The 16,930-nt window shown below is 44.7% G+C and overlaps 1 protein-coding gene across 1 annotated transcript in view; it reads right to left on the bottom strand.

The window, feature by feature from the left end:
• Positions 1–16,930, bottom strand: part of LOC141112385 (serine/threonine-protein kinase D1-like) — a 220,376-nt gene that overhangs the window by 41,045 nt on the left and 162,401 nt on the right. The window contains exons 8-12 of the mRNA XM_073605181.1: positions 14,911–15,058; positions 11,440–11,551; positions 9,452–9,529; positions 4,679–4,943; positions 519–547 (exon numbers count right to left, since the gene is read on the bottom strand). Coding sequence (XP_073461282.1) covers positions 519–547; positions 4,679–4,943; positions 9,452–9,529; positions 11,440–11,551; positions 14,911–15,058 — 632 coding nt within the window. The remainder of the gene's footprint in view (positions 1–518; positions 548–4,678; positions 4,944–9,451; positions 9,530–11,439; positions 11,552–14,910; positions 15,059–16,930) is intronic.

Below are 16,930 nucleotides of genomic sequence, written 5' to 3'. Positions count from 1 at the left end.
TCAGTAAAATACAATATTCTGTAGATTTAAAGGAATGCCTAGCTGGAGTGAAAAATTTCACCTTTAAAAGGAAAAGTACATATTTTGCACTCCAGCTTGGCTCTGCCCCCAGAGCTATTTTTGCATTTTTTCCACGTGTTTAAAAAATATTTTAGGCCGGAAGGTCACTTAAAACCCCCAAAACATTATATTTTTTCTGAAAGCAGAGATATAACATATGGTCCAATGTACCAGGGGTGTGTGGAAGCGATTGGGGGGCTTCCACCTGACAGCCGACAGTTGGCTTGTCATTATTTATACACACTGTGTGTGTAAAACCCCACCACTGCTGCCAATATATGCCATATGTCAATGGCTGTGAAGGAGTTAATAAAAAGGTAGCCTGTACTCAAAAAAATGGAAGAGTCACTGAAAAAGTGTGGCAATTATATACAACTTATTATAGTTGTACATTAAAGTAGTATGTGAAAGTGGAAAGCTAGTATGTGAACGTTTTGTGTAATATAAAATTGACTTACCAAATTTTGCTGTGGTTCAAGAAATGCTCCTATGGAAAATTAAGCAGAAAAATATAGACTTATTTATTAATGATAAATAAAGAACTTTTTTTAAGCTATATCACCATTCTCTCCCTAGTTAGCTAATGCTGCATTTATAGTCAGAGTCTTCACTCGGAAATGCGATACCCTAACTACCACCTTATTAAAAATTAGGCTATGGCTGACCCTTCATAACACTGAGCTCCCTGACCAACCGATCCCCATTTGACCATAACTGCTAGTATTGGGCAAATTACGAACGATATATGCGCAAACTAGGGCAGACGAAAAACTTCCGGGGGCCAAACCAACTGAGTCAGCGGCGACTGAAAACACTCTGAGAACCCTGCTTATAGTTGTGGAATAAACATGGAGAAAATCATACTAGACACACAGAAAAGTGGTCCCACATGATTTAAGTAAGGTCGTGCTTCTGCTTGTAATGTGACAACCGAGTCCTGAACCAGGGGAGGGAGGGCCAGATCCATCCTGAGGAATAATTCTCATGGCATGATTCAGCATACGCAAGTGTCTGTAAGCCCCCTTTTAAACAGGCTTGGGATCGGACAAAAGATGATTGGTCTGAAGTATCTGACCAGCTCCCCAGCCAACCTTGCAATCAAGAGATTAGAGCTGAGAGTGGAACCCAGAATAATGATAATGATGATATATGTCCCGGACCTACTACTTTGTGGGCCGTTAAGGGGACATTGGCTCAGCACCCTGACAGAGACTGCAGATCACTAGGCGGTAACCACGCAATGGAAATCAACTACAGTAATACCTTGGATTGCGAGTAACGTGGTTAACGAGCATTTTGCAATACGAGCTATTATTTTTTAAAAATCCTGACTCGGTTTGTGAGTGTTGTCTCACAAAACGAGCAGCATTCAAGCCTCTGTGGTGTGCAGTACCGCATTTGGCCAGAGGTGCGGGGGAGCCGGTTATACTTAGAGCCGTTTGGAGCCGCTCGGATGCACTCGGAAATACTCGGAAACACTTGGCTCCCAAGTGTTTCCGAGCCTCTCCAAGGGTTTCCAAGTGCATCCGAGCAGCTCCGAACGGTCTCCGAGTATTTCCGAGTCTCTACAGCGCCCCCCCACCTCTGGCCACATGCAATAGAAGTCAATGTGGAACAAATTATCTTCGTTTCTATTGACTTCTATGGGGAAACTTGCATTGATATGCGGAAACTTGCCCCTGGACACCTGGTCCGACCCACCACCTTCAGAACGAAGGTGAAGAACCAGACCCAGCACCCCTTGGAAATTACTGCCTCCAGTAACTTGATTGACAACGAAAGCATGACTGTCTGCAGAAGCCAAGATACCACATACGAAAGACTCCCTCGAGATAGTGATGAGGCCCACATGCAGGCCTGAAAATTCCTCCAGCAGGGGCTATCTGAAAACCGTTGATGGGAGATTCCAACACAGCCCCTGACAAGGAACATTACTTGGCTCAGACATATTGAACCAGAAACCTTGACAAAACAGGTGGACTAAGGGATGCTGACCTTGCCTGCAGGAATGTAGGAAGAGCAGGAGCTGGGGGTGCGCTGACACCCTGCCTCTGAACGAGCGAGCTTCGATCACCTCCATCCAGTCTAGCAACCGTAACAGGCCGTGGAGAGCATATTTAGCCCACATGAATCAGAGTTAAAGAATAATGCCCAGAACATGTTCCATGCTGGTGGATGGGAGTAGCTGGGATGGAACTGGAAACAACAATCAAAGAAGCCCTGTGACAAAGCTCCGCTGTGCTTAAGTATAGACCAACTCCTAAATGAGTGCTACCATGCTCTGAACCCCCACGTGGGGTTGAAGGGATGAACGTGAATTAGTCGCTTCTGAAACGTGCGGCATGCCCAAACCCAAGGAAACACAAACTAGAGAAAGTGACAACAGACAACCAGACATGAGAACAAAAACACCCGTCCCTGCCTACCTAAGTAATAGGACGTAAGCAGTAATGACGAGACCACAGCGTGTAAATGAACCCCCCACCCTAGTGTATGTAGTAAGTGAGCCCAAGTAACCTGCAGCACAAAGACAGGTAATTAAAACTGAATAGTCAGGGCTAATGTACTCACAGACCGTGGTGGATAGTCGTACAGGTATAAAGAAATGAATGTGCAACATATGACGTATGGTATATGGGCGAGAAGATTGTGGTCAACAATCATTTAAAAATGAAACCTCAGCCCGTATGGATCTGTAGACATGACAGATCCTGAGATGTGAGCACTAGCTAACTAAACCCCGGTATACAAAGAAACCTGAATGAAAGGTATGACGAGACATGGAAACAAACGGGATGAAACAGCTACTAGTGTATGCCGTAACTGCATGGCACCGACACGCTATGACAGAACATGCTATGACATGACCGCTATGACAGAAACCCGCTATGACAGGATAGAACACGCTATGACAGAACACGCTACGACAGAGCATGCTATGACAGAACATGCTAAGACAGAACTGCTATGGTATAACACGTTGCGACAGAACCGCTATGACAGAACATGCCATGACAGAACCGCTATGACAGAACATGCTACGCTGTGAGGCATGGAATCATGAAATGACCATGGGAGTGGAGCTACCCTCCAATCAGCCCCACTTCTTGGTACTTGTTCTCAGTGACCCCCCCCCCCCAAGCTTGCAGGGAGAGATGCTGCAACAGATCTCACAAGTGCTGACGATGAACCTGCTGGTCTGCACCCCCCCTGTGATTTGAGACCCCAAGTGGCCTGGAATGTCAAGCAAGTTTCAGCTGGCTGGCTCTCCCGGCTCACTTGCCCCCCCAAGCAGCCCCCCAGTTATTGGCACCCCCCAGCCCGTACATACCAGGACTAACGTGGCTAACCCCTGTAGGCCCCTAGATGCCCAGGGAAAAGTAAACGGGCGGGCGCCCCCCATGATGCCCGGCATGAGTTCCTGGGAGAAGTGAGCGGGCGCCCCATCCCGAATGAAGCCTGATGTGAGCCCGAGAAAAGTAGTGGGCGGTCCCTCCGAATGAAGCCCGGCACGAGCACCGGGAAAAGAACTGCCGCCGACCGCTGCTCTGTAAAGAAACCGGAAGTGACGCAGCCACCCTGAACCCAGAAATGACGTGCGTCAGCTGTAACCCTGAAAACGAGCCGATACAGGATCAGACAAAGGAGAAGGGATATATACCCCTCAGACTCCTCCTACAAATACAGGCTAGCCTCCGGCCAGCCTTCTTACATATCAGTCCCTGGTGGATACACAGCTACAAGGTACATTTTTGATTCTTTTAGTTTGCTGGCACGCTCATTGCAGATTTTATTGACTTTTGTTAACAGATCTACAGATCTTTTACAATAAAGACATTTCTATTTACAGCACTGATAAAACTCATAATCTAACATAAAAGTAATAATCACCCCAAAAAACATTAATCATCCGTATAAATTATCCAGTCCACAATGTGTAGGTTCTGCAATGTACCGTTCCATAAAGTATGACAAGGAAAGTCCTCACAGAATATTCCAATCACTGTGGTTAGAGAAATAAGTGCAGTAGCAAATTATCATTTAGTCGTGCTCCACCATCAATTGTGTGTGAGAAATACAAACTCGCCAAAAAACTAAAATAAATACACCTTGTACCACTTAGACTCCTTTGGTCAGCAGTATACCTGAAGGGGATGGTTCTCAGCTCCAGAGGTATCTCCTTAAATGGATCTACCATAAAAGCTCGGGAGAAGCATATTGAATATCCTAGTGCAGTAAGTTTATTAAAACATCAATTCCAACAAGTATATACTAATGCGCACTTACATTTACAGTTGCTGCAAGTCAGCACCAACATGTACAGCCAACCAAGTGCGCTCGCCATCTCTCCAGGTTGCGGCCAATACACCGGAGGTCGGAAACAACAAAACCAGAAGTGACGTCGATACGGGCAGACATGCAGCCTGCAGCCTGGATGCATTTCATGATCAACAGTTTCCTGATGATGTGTTGATCACAAAATGCATTTAGGCTGCGTGTTTGCCCGTATTGATGTCACTTCCGGTTTTGTTGGCTCCGACCTCCCCTGCTGTAAAACTGGGATGCAGTTTTATAATAGACAACAAATTGAATTGGTTATGAGCACAGAACATCTCACCTGGAATACTTGACTGAGATGACTTCTTTGGAGTGCTGCTGTCATCCATGCCTGGCATCAGGGCTTTTCGGATCATTCTGTACCAGGTGTCTCCAGAATCTGCTCTATTATGCCCACGTTGTGGAGTGGAACGTCGCTCTCCCACATAATACACCAAAGTATCTGTCAGTAACTCAAAACAATGAGGGGTCTCCCCATCTTTTGCAAGCCCATTGGGTTTACTATCAAATGCCTCAATGTGGAGGATATCAGACAGGGGTATTTCCTGAAATACAATTCGGTGAAATGTAAATTTTGAGGTTTTGCTGGCAATTCCGGCCAGCAACTAGATTTAAATGTATATCATTTTCTATACATAAATATGTTAGATATGTGACATTTGTGATCATGTATGACACAGACAGAGTCCTAATAGTCATTTGCATGCAGTATACTTTAATGTGAAAGGGAAGTTTGTAACTGTGGCATAGGGGTAACAATTGGATATAGCACATCATATTTAAGAGATTTAATAATTAATATGGGATATAATTAGGTTTAGTGATGGCAATTGTATTACAGAAGCCTGCATATACACTGTCAAAAGGCAAAAAAGATGCAGAGAATTGAAGTCCTAAACTATGGATTTTTAAGGAAGAGATACAGTATGGAGATGCAACAATCAGATCTGATCTAAATAGATGCAGAGATACAGAAATCAATTACAGTCTGGTAAAAACAGAAAGAGAAATTGTAACGTTGCTGTGTATACAAGTGTGGAAATGCAGTAAAGTAGTGTGTTGCAGTCAGGTGTGCAGATAGGAAGAAGATTGATACGGTTTATGAAATGTCTGAAATGAAATGTCTGAGGTGGGTTTAAAGATTATATGAAAGGTACTCATTCAGAGATCAAGAATGGTGTAGCTTGGTGTAAATATTTAGCAATCAGTGTACCATTATCAATTATAGGACCTGGAACCTAAGACAGGTACCCTGGATCTCCTGCAGCATACCCCAAGTGTCAGGCCTGTAACAGTCATTAAAATTGCATCTAGTTAGAAAAAATATGCCCTGGGCCCTAGTACCTTTTCTATTTTTAAAATCCATATTAAAGAGAGGCACCGTAATTGAAAACAGCAAGGTTACTGCTGTTTATAGAGTCAAAACACAAACTCCACTGCTTCAGTCCTCCAAATGCTCCCCACATATGCTGGATCCAAGTGCTGGTTTGGAGTCCATGACTCCTGCACATGTCTTAGTATAATCCAAAGATGATGTCTTCACAGGCAAAATTTTAATCAACCGACAAGCTTCAGCACGTGGTCCCACTCCCAGGACCACTCCTCTGACATGTTTCACCCAATAGGCTTAATCATAGAGAAAGGTCCTTGCTGATACATGAGGCATAATGTCTTCCTAGTACCCCCAGTACTCTTCCTGTCTGGGCAAATTAATTGAAGAAAGCAAAGCACACTTTACCTATTCATTCTTGGACCAACCTGATGCATCAAACCCATAGTCTAATGCCGCGTACACACGGTCGGACTTTCCGGCATACTTGGTCCGGCGGACCAGAGTGTGCCGGACAATCCGCCCGTGTGTGGGCGGCGGCGGACTTTTCCGGCGGACTTCTTCCCAAAAGCCCGCCGGACCTAGATTTTAAACATGTTTGAAATCTTTCCGTCGGACTCAGTTTCGGGCGGAAAGTCCGCTCGTGTGTGTGCTGGTCCGACGGAAAGCCCGCTCGTGTGTAGGCTGGTCCGACAGACCAAATACGACACGAGGGGATGGTATTGCATCTCGCGCTCGCTGCAATAGGAAAAACAAATCTTCCTATTGCGGCGAGCGCGGGGCATACCAGGCCCTTAGGTCTGGTATGGATTATAAAGGGGAACCCCGCTACGCCGAAAAAACGGCGTGGGGTCCCCCCTAAAATCCATACCAGACCCCGATCCGAGCACGCAGCCTGGCCGGTCAGGAAAGGGGGTGGGGACGAGCGAGCGCCCCCCCCCCTCCTGAACCGTACCAGGCCGCATGCCCTCAACATGGGGGGTGGGTGCTTTGGGGGAGGGGGGCGCCCTGCGCCCCCCCCCCCCCAAAGCACCTTGTCCCCATGTTGATGAGGACAAGGGCCTCTTCCCGACAACCCTGGCCGTTGGTTGTCGGGGTCTGCGGGCGGGGGCTTATCGGAATCTGGGAGCCCCCTTTAATAAGGGGGCCCCCAGATCCCGGCCCCCCACCCTATGTAAATGAGTATGGGGTACATGGTACCCCTACCCATTTACCTAGGAAAAAAGTGTAAGTAATAAAACACACCACACAGGTTTTTAAAATATTTTATTAAACAGCTCCGGGGGGGTCTTCTTCCGGCTTCGGGGGTCCCTCCGCTTCATCTTCTCCCGGCGTCCGGTTGGTTCTTCTCCGCTCTCCGGCCTCTTCTCCCGGTGTCGCAGGTCTTCGGCCGGCCCCTCCGCTCTCTTCATGTAGCTCTATTGCGAGCGGAGGTCCGGACTTCTGGGCTTCTTGGCTTCTTGGCTTCTCTTCTCTTCTCTTCCCCCAGATGTTGACACGACGCTCTCTCCGGCTGGACTGGTCTCTGAGGGCTGCGTTGTGACTTATATAGGCGGAGACCCCGCCCCCATATGATGTCACAGTCCCTGGGCATGCTGGGACTGTGACGTTTTAGGGGGCGTGGTCGACCACGCCCCCTAAAACGTCACAGTCCCAGCATGCCCAGGGACTGTGACATCATATGGGGGCGGGGTCTCCGCCTATATAAGTCACAACGCAGCCCTCAGAGACCAGTCCAGCCGGAGAGAGCGTCGTGTCAACATCTGGGGGAAGAGAAGAGAAGAGAAGCCAAGAAGCCAAGAAGCCAAGAAGCCCAGAAGTCCGGACCTCCGCTCGCAATAGAGCTACATGAAGAGAGCGGAGGGGCCGGCCGAAGACCTGCGACACCGGGAGAAGAGGCCGGAGAGCGGAGAAGAACCAACCGGACGCCGGGAGAAGATGAAGCGGAGGGACCCCCGAAGCCGGAAGAAGACCCCCCCCCGGAGCTGTTTAATAAAATATTTTAAAAACCTGTGTGGTGTGTTTTATTACTTACACTTTTTTCCTAGGTAAATGGGTAGGGGTACCATGTACCCCATACTCATTTACATAGGGTGGGGGGCCGGGATCTGGGGGCCCCCTTATTAAAGGGGGCTCCCAGATTCCGATAAGCCCCCGCCCGCAGACCCCGACAACCAACGGCCAGGGTTGTCGGGAAGAGGCCCTTGTCCTCATCAACATGGGGACAAGGTGCTTTGGGGGGGGGGGGGGGCGCAGGGCGCCCCCCTCCCCCAAAGCACCCACCCCCCATGTTGAGGGCATGCGGCCTGGTACGGTTCAGGAGGGGGGGGGGCGCTCGCTCGTCCCCACCCCCTTTCCTGACCGGCCAGGCTGCGTGCTCGGATCGGGGTCTGGTATGGATTTTAGGGGGGACCCCACGCCGTTTTTTCGGCGTAGCGGGGTTCCCCTTTATAATCCATACCAGACCTAAGGGCCTGGTATGCCCCGCGACGGGGCTCGCAAGGTGTCAATCTAGCCGATAAAAGCGGCAAGATTGACATCCTTTTCTAGTCCCGTCGCACCTGAGTCACGTTCAAAATGAACGGACTTGTCCGTGTGTGGGCAAGTCCGTTCATTCTGAAAGTCCGCCGGAACTCCGGCGAAAGTCCGTCGGAAAGACGGGCGGACTTAGCCCGCCGGAAAATCCCGGCGTGTGTGGGCAAGTCCGTTCGTTTTAAAGTCCGGCGCACCTGGCGGACAAAGTCCGTCGGAAAGTGTGCCGGACCAAGTAGGATAGAAAGTCCGCTCGTGTGTACGCGGCATTAGGGTTTTATGTTTTTAGATGTTTAGCCTTCAAAGTTTATCAGTAATAACTTGCATGCATTTAAGCTTGCATCTTTTTGACACACTACAAAATAAAACAGGTAAAGAGCATTCCATTAAATACCCACTTAGTTTGCTTAATCTTTTTATACAATTATGTTTGCTTGATTTGGATCAGCCATCCTTTTTTTCCTTTTCATTTTCTTTATAAATAAAAAAAAAGCACAGCAGCCAGCAGACTGGAAAACAGGAGAGTGTGAGCTTTGCGATTAGGGTTATTTTAGGTCTTATTTCAGTTGTAGAGAAATTGCAAGATTTATACAGGACCTTTTTAACAGTTCATTAGAGCAATATTCAGTGGTCTTTTTTTGTGTAAAGTTTTTATTGTGTGCACCTGTAAGGACAATTCAAACCCAGCATTGATATATGGTTCGGAAAGAATAGGCTGTTACAGAAACCAATATTTGGGTAAAATTAGCTAGGTAGATAGCAAATAGGATGGTAATTTTTGTCTTCTTAAGGTAAACCATGCTCTTGTTTTTCCAGCATCAAACCTAAGCTGGAAGTTGAATGGAATGGCATTTGTTATGTAATAAACCAGTATAGGGACATGTAGTAACATGATCTTCTATTGAGTAAAGGTCAAGAAAAAGGCTGAAAAGGTCAGGTGGTCTTATATGGTGTTGTTAGGTGCATACAATTATTTGATATGATGTACTCAATTAGTGTAGACATGTAATGGTGTTACATGTCTGGCATGGTGTTAGTACACACAAATATACAATGATCTGGCATGGTATATCAAGTATATCAAGTATAAACATTCATAGATCTTGGAACAGTGTAATCAAATATAGGGATGTAATTGTTCTGTACTAGGTATGCAGCAATAGTATTGTACATATAATAACATGTTCATACCTTGTAAAATTTGCCACCCGTCTCATTATGGAATAATGTAATACATTTACTGTCCAGTTGCCAGTAATGCTTTTTCCTCTGTAAAAGAAATCAAATGATGAAAAATGTCAACACATCAAAAGTACCATTTCCAGATCCCTCTCCACACACTCACAACTCTTGCCTAATTTAGCAGGTAGACAATGTACATAGCTAGGCTTTTCTACCTCAAAGTGCATCTTCAGCCAAATGTAATCTGTGTCCCTCTTAAATTTCCCCTCAATTCCTGTCCTGGTGACAATGTTGAGGTAGACCTTCCCCGGTAAGTCCAGTAACAGGCACTCTAACCCTTCACAACGCTAGTCAAAACTAATAAAAGAAACGTTTGCCTGCAGATACACTTTAGCACTAGGCCCACAAATAATTGCTGTGATGTGACTGAACTGGGAAGATCTCCCCGGTGCAGTACTAGACAATTATCAAATACTATCAAGTCATTCCACACTTTTAAAGCATACTTTGGAACTCAGGAGGTGGCTAGATGGGAAGATATTTGAAGTTTTGAGCATCTTTCCATCTCACCCAATTCTAACTATATTCTTATCTTGAAAGCAACAATTGAATCAGTACTCAACTAATTACATGGCCCATTCAACCTAATGGAAATCACAGGTAGCTTAAACATAGCTCCCAACTGCCCCTCGTTTGGAGGGGTTGTTCCTCTTTTGAGATCAAATCCCTCTGCAGCCTTAGTTGTCCCTCTTTTAGGTCTGATGAACACAACCCTATACATAATGTACTATTTTACTACCAACAGTGTTAAGCTGCACTAAAATGTTTATCAAATTTTTATATTACCGCATTTGTTATTTGCAAACGCAATATAGAAAAATTGAGGTAAAAAAAGAACTTGTGTGGTTTAGCTAATTATTTTCCATAGTTCATGTAACCAGGGCCATAACAGCGACGTGTCCTTTGTTTGCATACTGTGTGCTCAAAGGTGTCCCTCTTTATCACTTCAGAAAGTTGGGAAGTATGCTTTAAAAGTAAAAAAACATCAGTTGCAAAGAGACCACAGAAGTACTGGTGACTAGTCATCTGCCTTTTTGCCTATTGTAGGTAAAGCATCCACAGATTCTCTAAATTTATTCTAGAGAATATGATCTAGTATGAAAATGGTTTGGAGTTAATTTTAGCAAATTAGTTGATTCCCTTTCAAGAAAGATTGCAGCTGCAACCACCACTCTATGCTGGGCAAAATTTTGGAAGACCAGAAGTACACAAAAGAAAAGTGTAACACTCCATATGCTCCATTCACTATAACACGTTATTTGTCAAAAATCATTGTTATTGCATATAGCAATCATCATAGCGAAAATAAATAAATATATATGTTTACCTTTATGGAACTGTTTAAAGAAGAACTACTATGCTACAACATCTCTCTGATGCTGCAACTGTCCCTTGCGGGCTCTAAGCCTGAGAACTGAGCGATCACATTACCACTGATCGCTCCTTTCTCAGTCAGCTCTGAGCAGAGAGCGGTGACTGTCAGTCACCATTTCCTGTTCTGTCCCTCCAGCACTCATTGGACCAGGCTGGGAGGGGGCGGGAGTGACTGGCTACACCTCTCAGCCATGAGCCAGCTGCTGATCAAGCATCTGTGTGGATTCTGACAATATGTTCAAGATCCTTCCAGAGCCTGAAGCGGCTTTGTGACGTCAGTCGACAGTGGGTTATAGCACATGTAATTCCACTCCTGTGACCCACAAAAAAAGTATAGCAAAAAAAGCTTTGGCCATACTCTTTTAATCATTTTGAGTTAATATTTACTTTTTAGTTTTCAAATAAAGTGCTGTTAGGTTGCTATAAGATGCATTGTTGTTGGTTGCTGTGGGATAATACAATATGTACAATTGTACTTTGTAACAAAAGGCCAGAATATCCTACAGTATGGATGAGCTGTGTGTTGGAACATGCTATAAAGCTGTAATTGTACGTTTACTCACCATACTGTCTTTGCTGGTGAAATGGACAAGCCAGCCTTCCATCAACACGCAGCTGTTTTTCTTTTTGTTATATCGCACAGACTGTACAACTCTCATAAGGGGAATGAAGTTACTAAATAAATAAGAGACAATTTTAGTGAAGTTCTCCCAGAATAACTGGTAATTACCACATCATGATCAGACAAGGTTACAGTTGAAAAGATGCAATAACTGGAACTCTTTACAAATTCAATATTTTGAGAGAAATATTTTGGATTATTATTTAAGATGTCCTCAATCAAATTTTTCCTACTTAAATAGCTTCCTTATGCCGCGTACACACGAGTGGACTTTTCGACCAGACTGGTCCGACGGTCTATCCGACGGACTTTCTGAACAAACGGACTTGCCTATACACGATCACACCAAAGTCCGACGGATTCGTACGTGATGAGGTATGACTGGACTAAAATAAGGAAGTTGATAGCCAGTAGCCAATAGCTGCCCTAGCGTCGGTTTTCGTTCGTCGGACTAGCATACAGACGAGCGGACTTTTCGATAGGAACTGGGTCCGGCGGAGTTCCGATGTAAAGATTTGAAACATGTTCCAAATCTAAAGTCTGTCAGATTTTCGACTGAAAAAGTCCGCTGCAGGTCCGATGAAGCCCACACACAGTCGAATTGTCCGCCGGACTCGGTCTGTCGGACCAGTACGGTCGAAAAGTCTGCTCATGTGCATGTGGCATTAGACTGATTTTTTTGCCATCTTTTCAACTGTTACCAATTGGGAGTCCACATACAATGGGTTACAAATATTCTTTTCAAATCAACGGGAAACCTAAATGTGCTATTCTTTACTAGATCCAACCATGACACTCACCGTCCTATGCCTGTAACTAGTCTATTGAGGTTAGAACATCTTGCTTCTGCATGTTGAAATCTGTGAAACCTGGCTAATTCTACTTTGGAGGCAGGAAGGTCTATATCATAGGGGTTGATTTACTAAAACTAGAGAGTGAAAAATCTGGTGCAACTCTGCACTGAAACCAATCAGCTTCTAACTTCAGCTTGTTCAATTGCACTTTGTCAAAAAACCTGGAAGCTGATTGGTTTCTATGTAGAGCTGTACCAGATTTTGCACTCTCCAGTTTTCAATACAGAAAGGTCAAAGCCTGTTTTCTGTCCAATTTTACAATACACTGTGGGGTTGATTTACTAAAGGCAACTAGACTGTGCATTTGCAAAGTACAGTTGCACTCTGCAGGTGCAATTGCTCCAGAGCTTAGTAAATGAGGTAAAGCTTCACTTTGCAAAGAACACCCAATCACATGCAAAGGAAAATAAAAAAACAGCATGTTTGCTTGCACGTGATTGGATGATGGAAGTCAGCAGAGCTTCTGCTCATTTACTAAGCTCTGGAGCAACTGCTCTTGTAGAGTGCAACTGCACTTTGCAAAGTGCACAGTCAATTTGCCTTTAGTAAATCAACCCCAGTATGTCTAACTAGGTATCACAAAAATTAATATTGAAGAGAAAAAAATAAACATGTTCTCCTCCCTGTAAGGCTGCATTAAAACCTCTACATTTTTGCTTCACATGTTAGGGGAATTAGTCGAAGAAATTTACATAAAAGGTGCATGTTCCATGCAGTATTATTCCTTTGGAACATTTTGCTGGAAAGCAGTACCTCAACATTGTGAATCTGGCCCAAAAGCATAGTTTAGTTTGGAAAGTAATGGGGAGGGGAGGAAGATTAGATGGCAGTTGTTTTATTCATGGCACCTCAGGAGGGTAAGATGAAGGTGTTTTACTCTGCAGAATAAGAAAATTAAAATTGAACTCTGGGCATAAAAACCTTCATTTAAATATGTTTTGCAATAGCCACATAGGATACAAATCCACTTTGTTTGCACCAAATGCCTTAGTAGATCCAGATATTACCCTGTAAAATGGAGCAGTGACATCATCACTGTGCAGCATAAAGCCTGTACAGAGAGCCGAGCTATGAAAGGGACCCAACATGCCCACCTACTACAGGCTGTCTGCAAAAAGCTACAGGAGTGTGGAAACAAGACCAGTCACCCTGCACGAGGAAAGAGAACTGCAGTGACAGGTCTTGATTACAGAAACCTACACAGATGGTAGGATTCTACACATCACAAAGAGAAACGATCAAGTAAAAATACAAATCCTGGGACGGATGACCTGTCTATCAAAGTGCCCGGACAAAGAGGAGGGGCTGTATATAATGGCGCGGGGCGGCGAACACACAGCTATTGAAATGAAAGCTGTTATGTTCCCCGCGCTCTGATCAACCAGGCAGCAGTGGCTCTCCTCTCCTCTCCCTTCCCCTAAGATTGCTCCGACAAACCCAGGTTGCCGGCAGTGCTCGCCCCCTCCCCCGCCCCCAGGCAGCCCACACTCTCCAGCCCTCAAAAAAAATAACAGTATTACAAAGTACATAGTACCTATTGGTTGACCTGATACAGTCATGGATTGAAGCCATCTAGACCACGTAGCATCAAACTTACTCATGGAGTTCCTTAGGGAGTATGTATGATTTTCAAAGAGAATAATCCCATTGAGATCTACAATCCACTCAGATACAGTCGGTGGATGGGGAGAGGTCCACTTAAGAGCAATCTGTCTACGGGCAGCAAAAAGTGCACGCCTTATAGTGTTACAAGTAGGGGAGGTGTGAATAGACGTATAGCAATAGCCCAGTAAACATATAAGCGGTTCAACCGGAATGTTAATATCCAATATCCCATTCAAGGTACCAATCACCTCCACCCAGTATCTTTGGAGTTTCGGACATCGCCACAAAAGATGCATTAGCGTACCTGTGTACCTTCTGACAGTACCCTATCCAAGGTAAGACCCTTTATTGACCCTGCCTGTATTATTTTGTCTAAAACAGGGATAGAGGGGAAAAATATCTTAGCAGAATAGAACTGGGCATGTAAAGCATGTCTTAGTTGAAGGAATTGGTAAAACCAATTGGTTTCTACAGAGAAATCTCCCTTCAAATCCTCAAAGGATTTAAGTATACCATTCTCTTATAACTGAGTTGTTATTCCTAATTTTCCCCATTTCTGAAAGCCTCTGAGAGCCGAAATTTGAGGAAGTCTATCATTTTCCCATTTAGGAGTGTATCTGGTAGAACATGAGACACCCAGCATTTATTTAACTGTATCCCATATTTTACAGATTAACATACAAGTAGGCATATCAACAAGCGAGACACCCCCTCTTGCACCATCGAGGACATAGAGTAGAAACCGGCCCTTAAATGCAAAAGAGAATAATCATTGGGCAGGAAGAGATGTCTGTTCAGACTCCCATCCAGCAAGATGCTGTAGTTGGGAAGCAAAAAAATATAGCCTTTGGATATCTGGGAATTCACTATTAAAAGGAACACACAGCTTATTATTATGCAATAATTTCTATTATTGAAATAAATAATGAAAAGGGTCTTAGTTTCATAGTTACCTATCAAACATTGGGTTTTCACATGGACTGTGAACAGTGCTCTCCCTCTTAATAAGAGCCTCGTCTTCATCATGCGTACTTCCGCTGATACTGACTGGCCTGTCATTCTCAGCCTCATCTTCACCTTCTTGACTAAAGCTTTCTCCATCTGTACAACACAGAAAGAACATTCAAATACGAGTAATGTCTGTCACATTTTTTTTTTTTTTGCCAGATAAAAAGTTTGGGATCCAAGCACCCCGTAAAACAAAAAGTAAAATATTTACTTTTCTGTCAAGTGGGGAGGCCATTTTTTTTCTTTACACAACTACAAGTGCTGCTGCTATCCAATACTTAAAGGTGTAAGATTGTTTGTCCCTTGCTGGGATCTATGGTTCATTCTACCAGCCCTTTTGTGAATACTGTGTCCAGTAGTAATGTAGTAGCCAGTGGGAGGAGCCACAGAGTGCAGGCAACACACTATCCAACAGATCTGGATAGGTCAGAGAGCAGCAACACGTGTGGCTCTGCAAACGAAAGAAGAGTGTTACTAAACCCATAACAGTAAAATCAGTCTGTATATGCAGTAAAGCATGCTTGTCATACTCACTGTGGAAGCTAAGGGGTTAATCATCTGTTTGATTCTGTCCATACTGATCCTCCCCTTCTTCCAGAGTCCCCAATCCATCTCTGGATAGCACAGAGGCTAGGGGCAAGCTGCACATGCTCAGTTTTTTGTGTGTATTGCTAGAGAGTTTTTAGAATCTTGCTAATGCAGTCACATGTCAGAACTGACCAATCAGAACTGCTCTGATCTGTCCCTTTGTCCCTAGGGAAAGAAGGGGAAGAACAGCATGGCTTTCAAACCCCAGGATCAGTGCACTGTGAAACTGTATCACCCACAAAGGTAAGTACAGCAAGGACCGGGGGGAGCAGGATGGGTAGGGTGTTGGTGCTGGTTCACACTGGGATGCGGTGCAGGAACCCATGTTCTGTGCACCTTTCCCGAGCCACATTCAAAACATGCCTTCTGCAGCAGTTGCCAGTGTAAAGTAACAACACCCCAAACTCAGGTAGCAAACACAGTGCGCTTCCCTGCACCAGATCGCATGGTACCAAAGTACCATGCAATCCAGTTGCAGTGCAACCTTAAAAGTAGTACATGCACTACTTTTGGTGTGATTTCAGGTCATTAAAATGAATGGGCTGAAAATGCGTTGCCCTTACATTGCACAGGAACACAAACCTGTTCCTGTGCGATTCCTGGTTTGATCTGGTCTTTAGTATACCTGGGAAAGAGAGAGACAAGCTTTTGCTGTGACACTTATATAATGTTGCTCATTAAGGTTGGGTGAATGTTGGCTGTTCAGTCCGTTTGGGGAACACCCGAATTTGCAGGGTGTTCGGCGGGTGTCAGTAACTAAAACTGCAATGTTTTCCTCACTAAACATCACAGGAAGCACCCTCATGGCTAACAGAGGGCAGAATTAGAAATAGGCTTGAAAAAAATTAACATTAATAAGTCACCGGGACCAGATGGCTTGCACCCAAGGGTCCTTAAGGAACTCAGTCAAGTATTTGCCAGACCATTGTTCCTAATTTTTACGAACAGTCTACTGACTGGAATGGTACCAGCTGATTGGAGAAAAGTCAATGTAGCACCAATATTTAAAAAAGGGCCAAGATACATCCCTGGGAATTACAGACCAGTTAGCCCAACATCAATAGTATGCAAGCTCCTGGAGGGGATGATAAGGGACTATATACAAGATTTTAGTGATGACAACGGTATCATTAGCCATATTCAGCATGGATTCATAAAGAATCATTTTTTCCAAACCAAAGTATTAACCTTCTATGAGGAGGTGAGTTGCCATCTAGATAAAGGAAGGCCCGTAGACGTGGTGTATCTGGATTTTGCAAAAGCATTTGATACAGTTCCCCATAAACGTTTACTGTACAAAGTAAGGTTCGTTGGCATGGACCATAGGGTGAGCACATGGATTGAAAAGTGGCTACAGGGGCAAGTTCAGAGGGTAGT

Source organism: Aquarana catesbeiana, linkage group LG11 (genome assembly GCF_042186555.1).
Source record: "Aquarana catesbeiana isolate 2022-GZ linkage group LG11, ASM4218655v1, whole genome shotgun sequence".
Lineage (NCBI taxonomy): Eukaryota > Metazoa > Chordata > Amphibia > Anura > Ranidae > Aquarana > Aquarana catesbeiana.
This window is presented reverse-complemented; position numbering and strand designations above follow the sequence as displayed.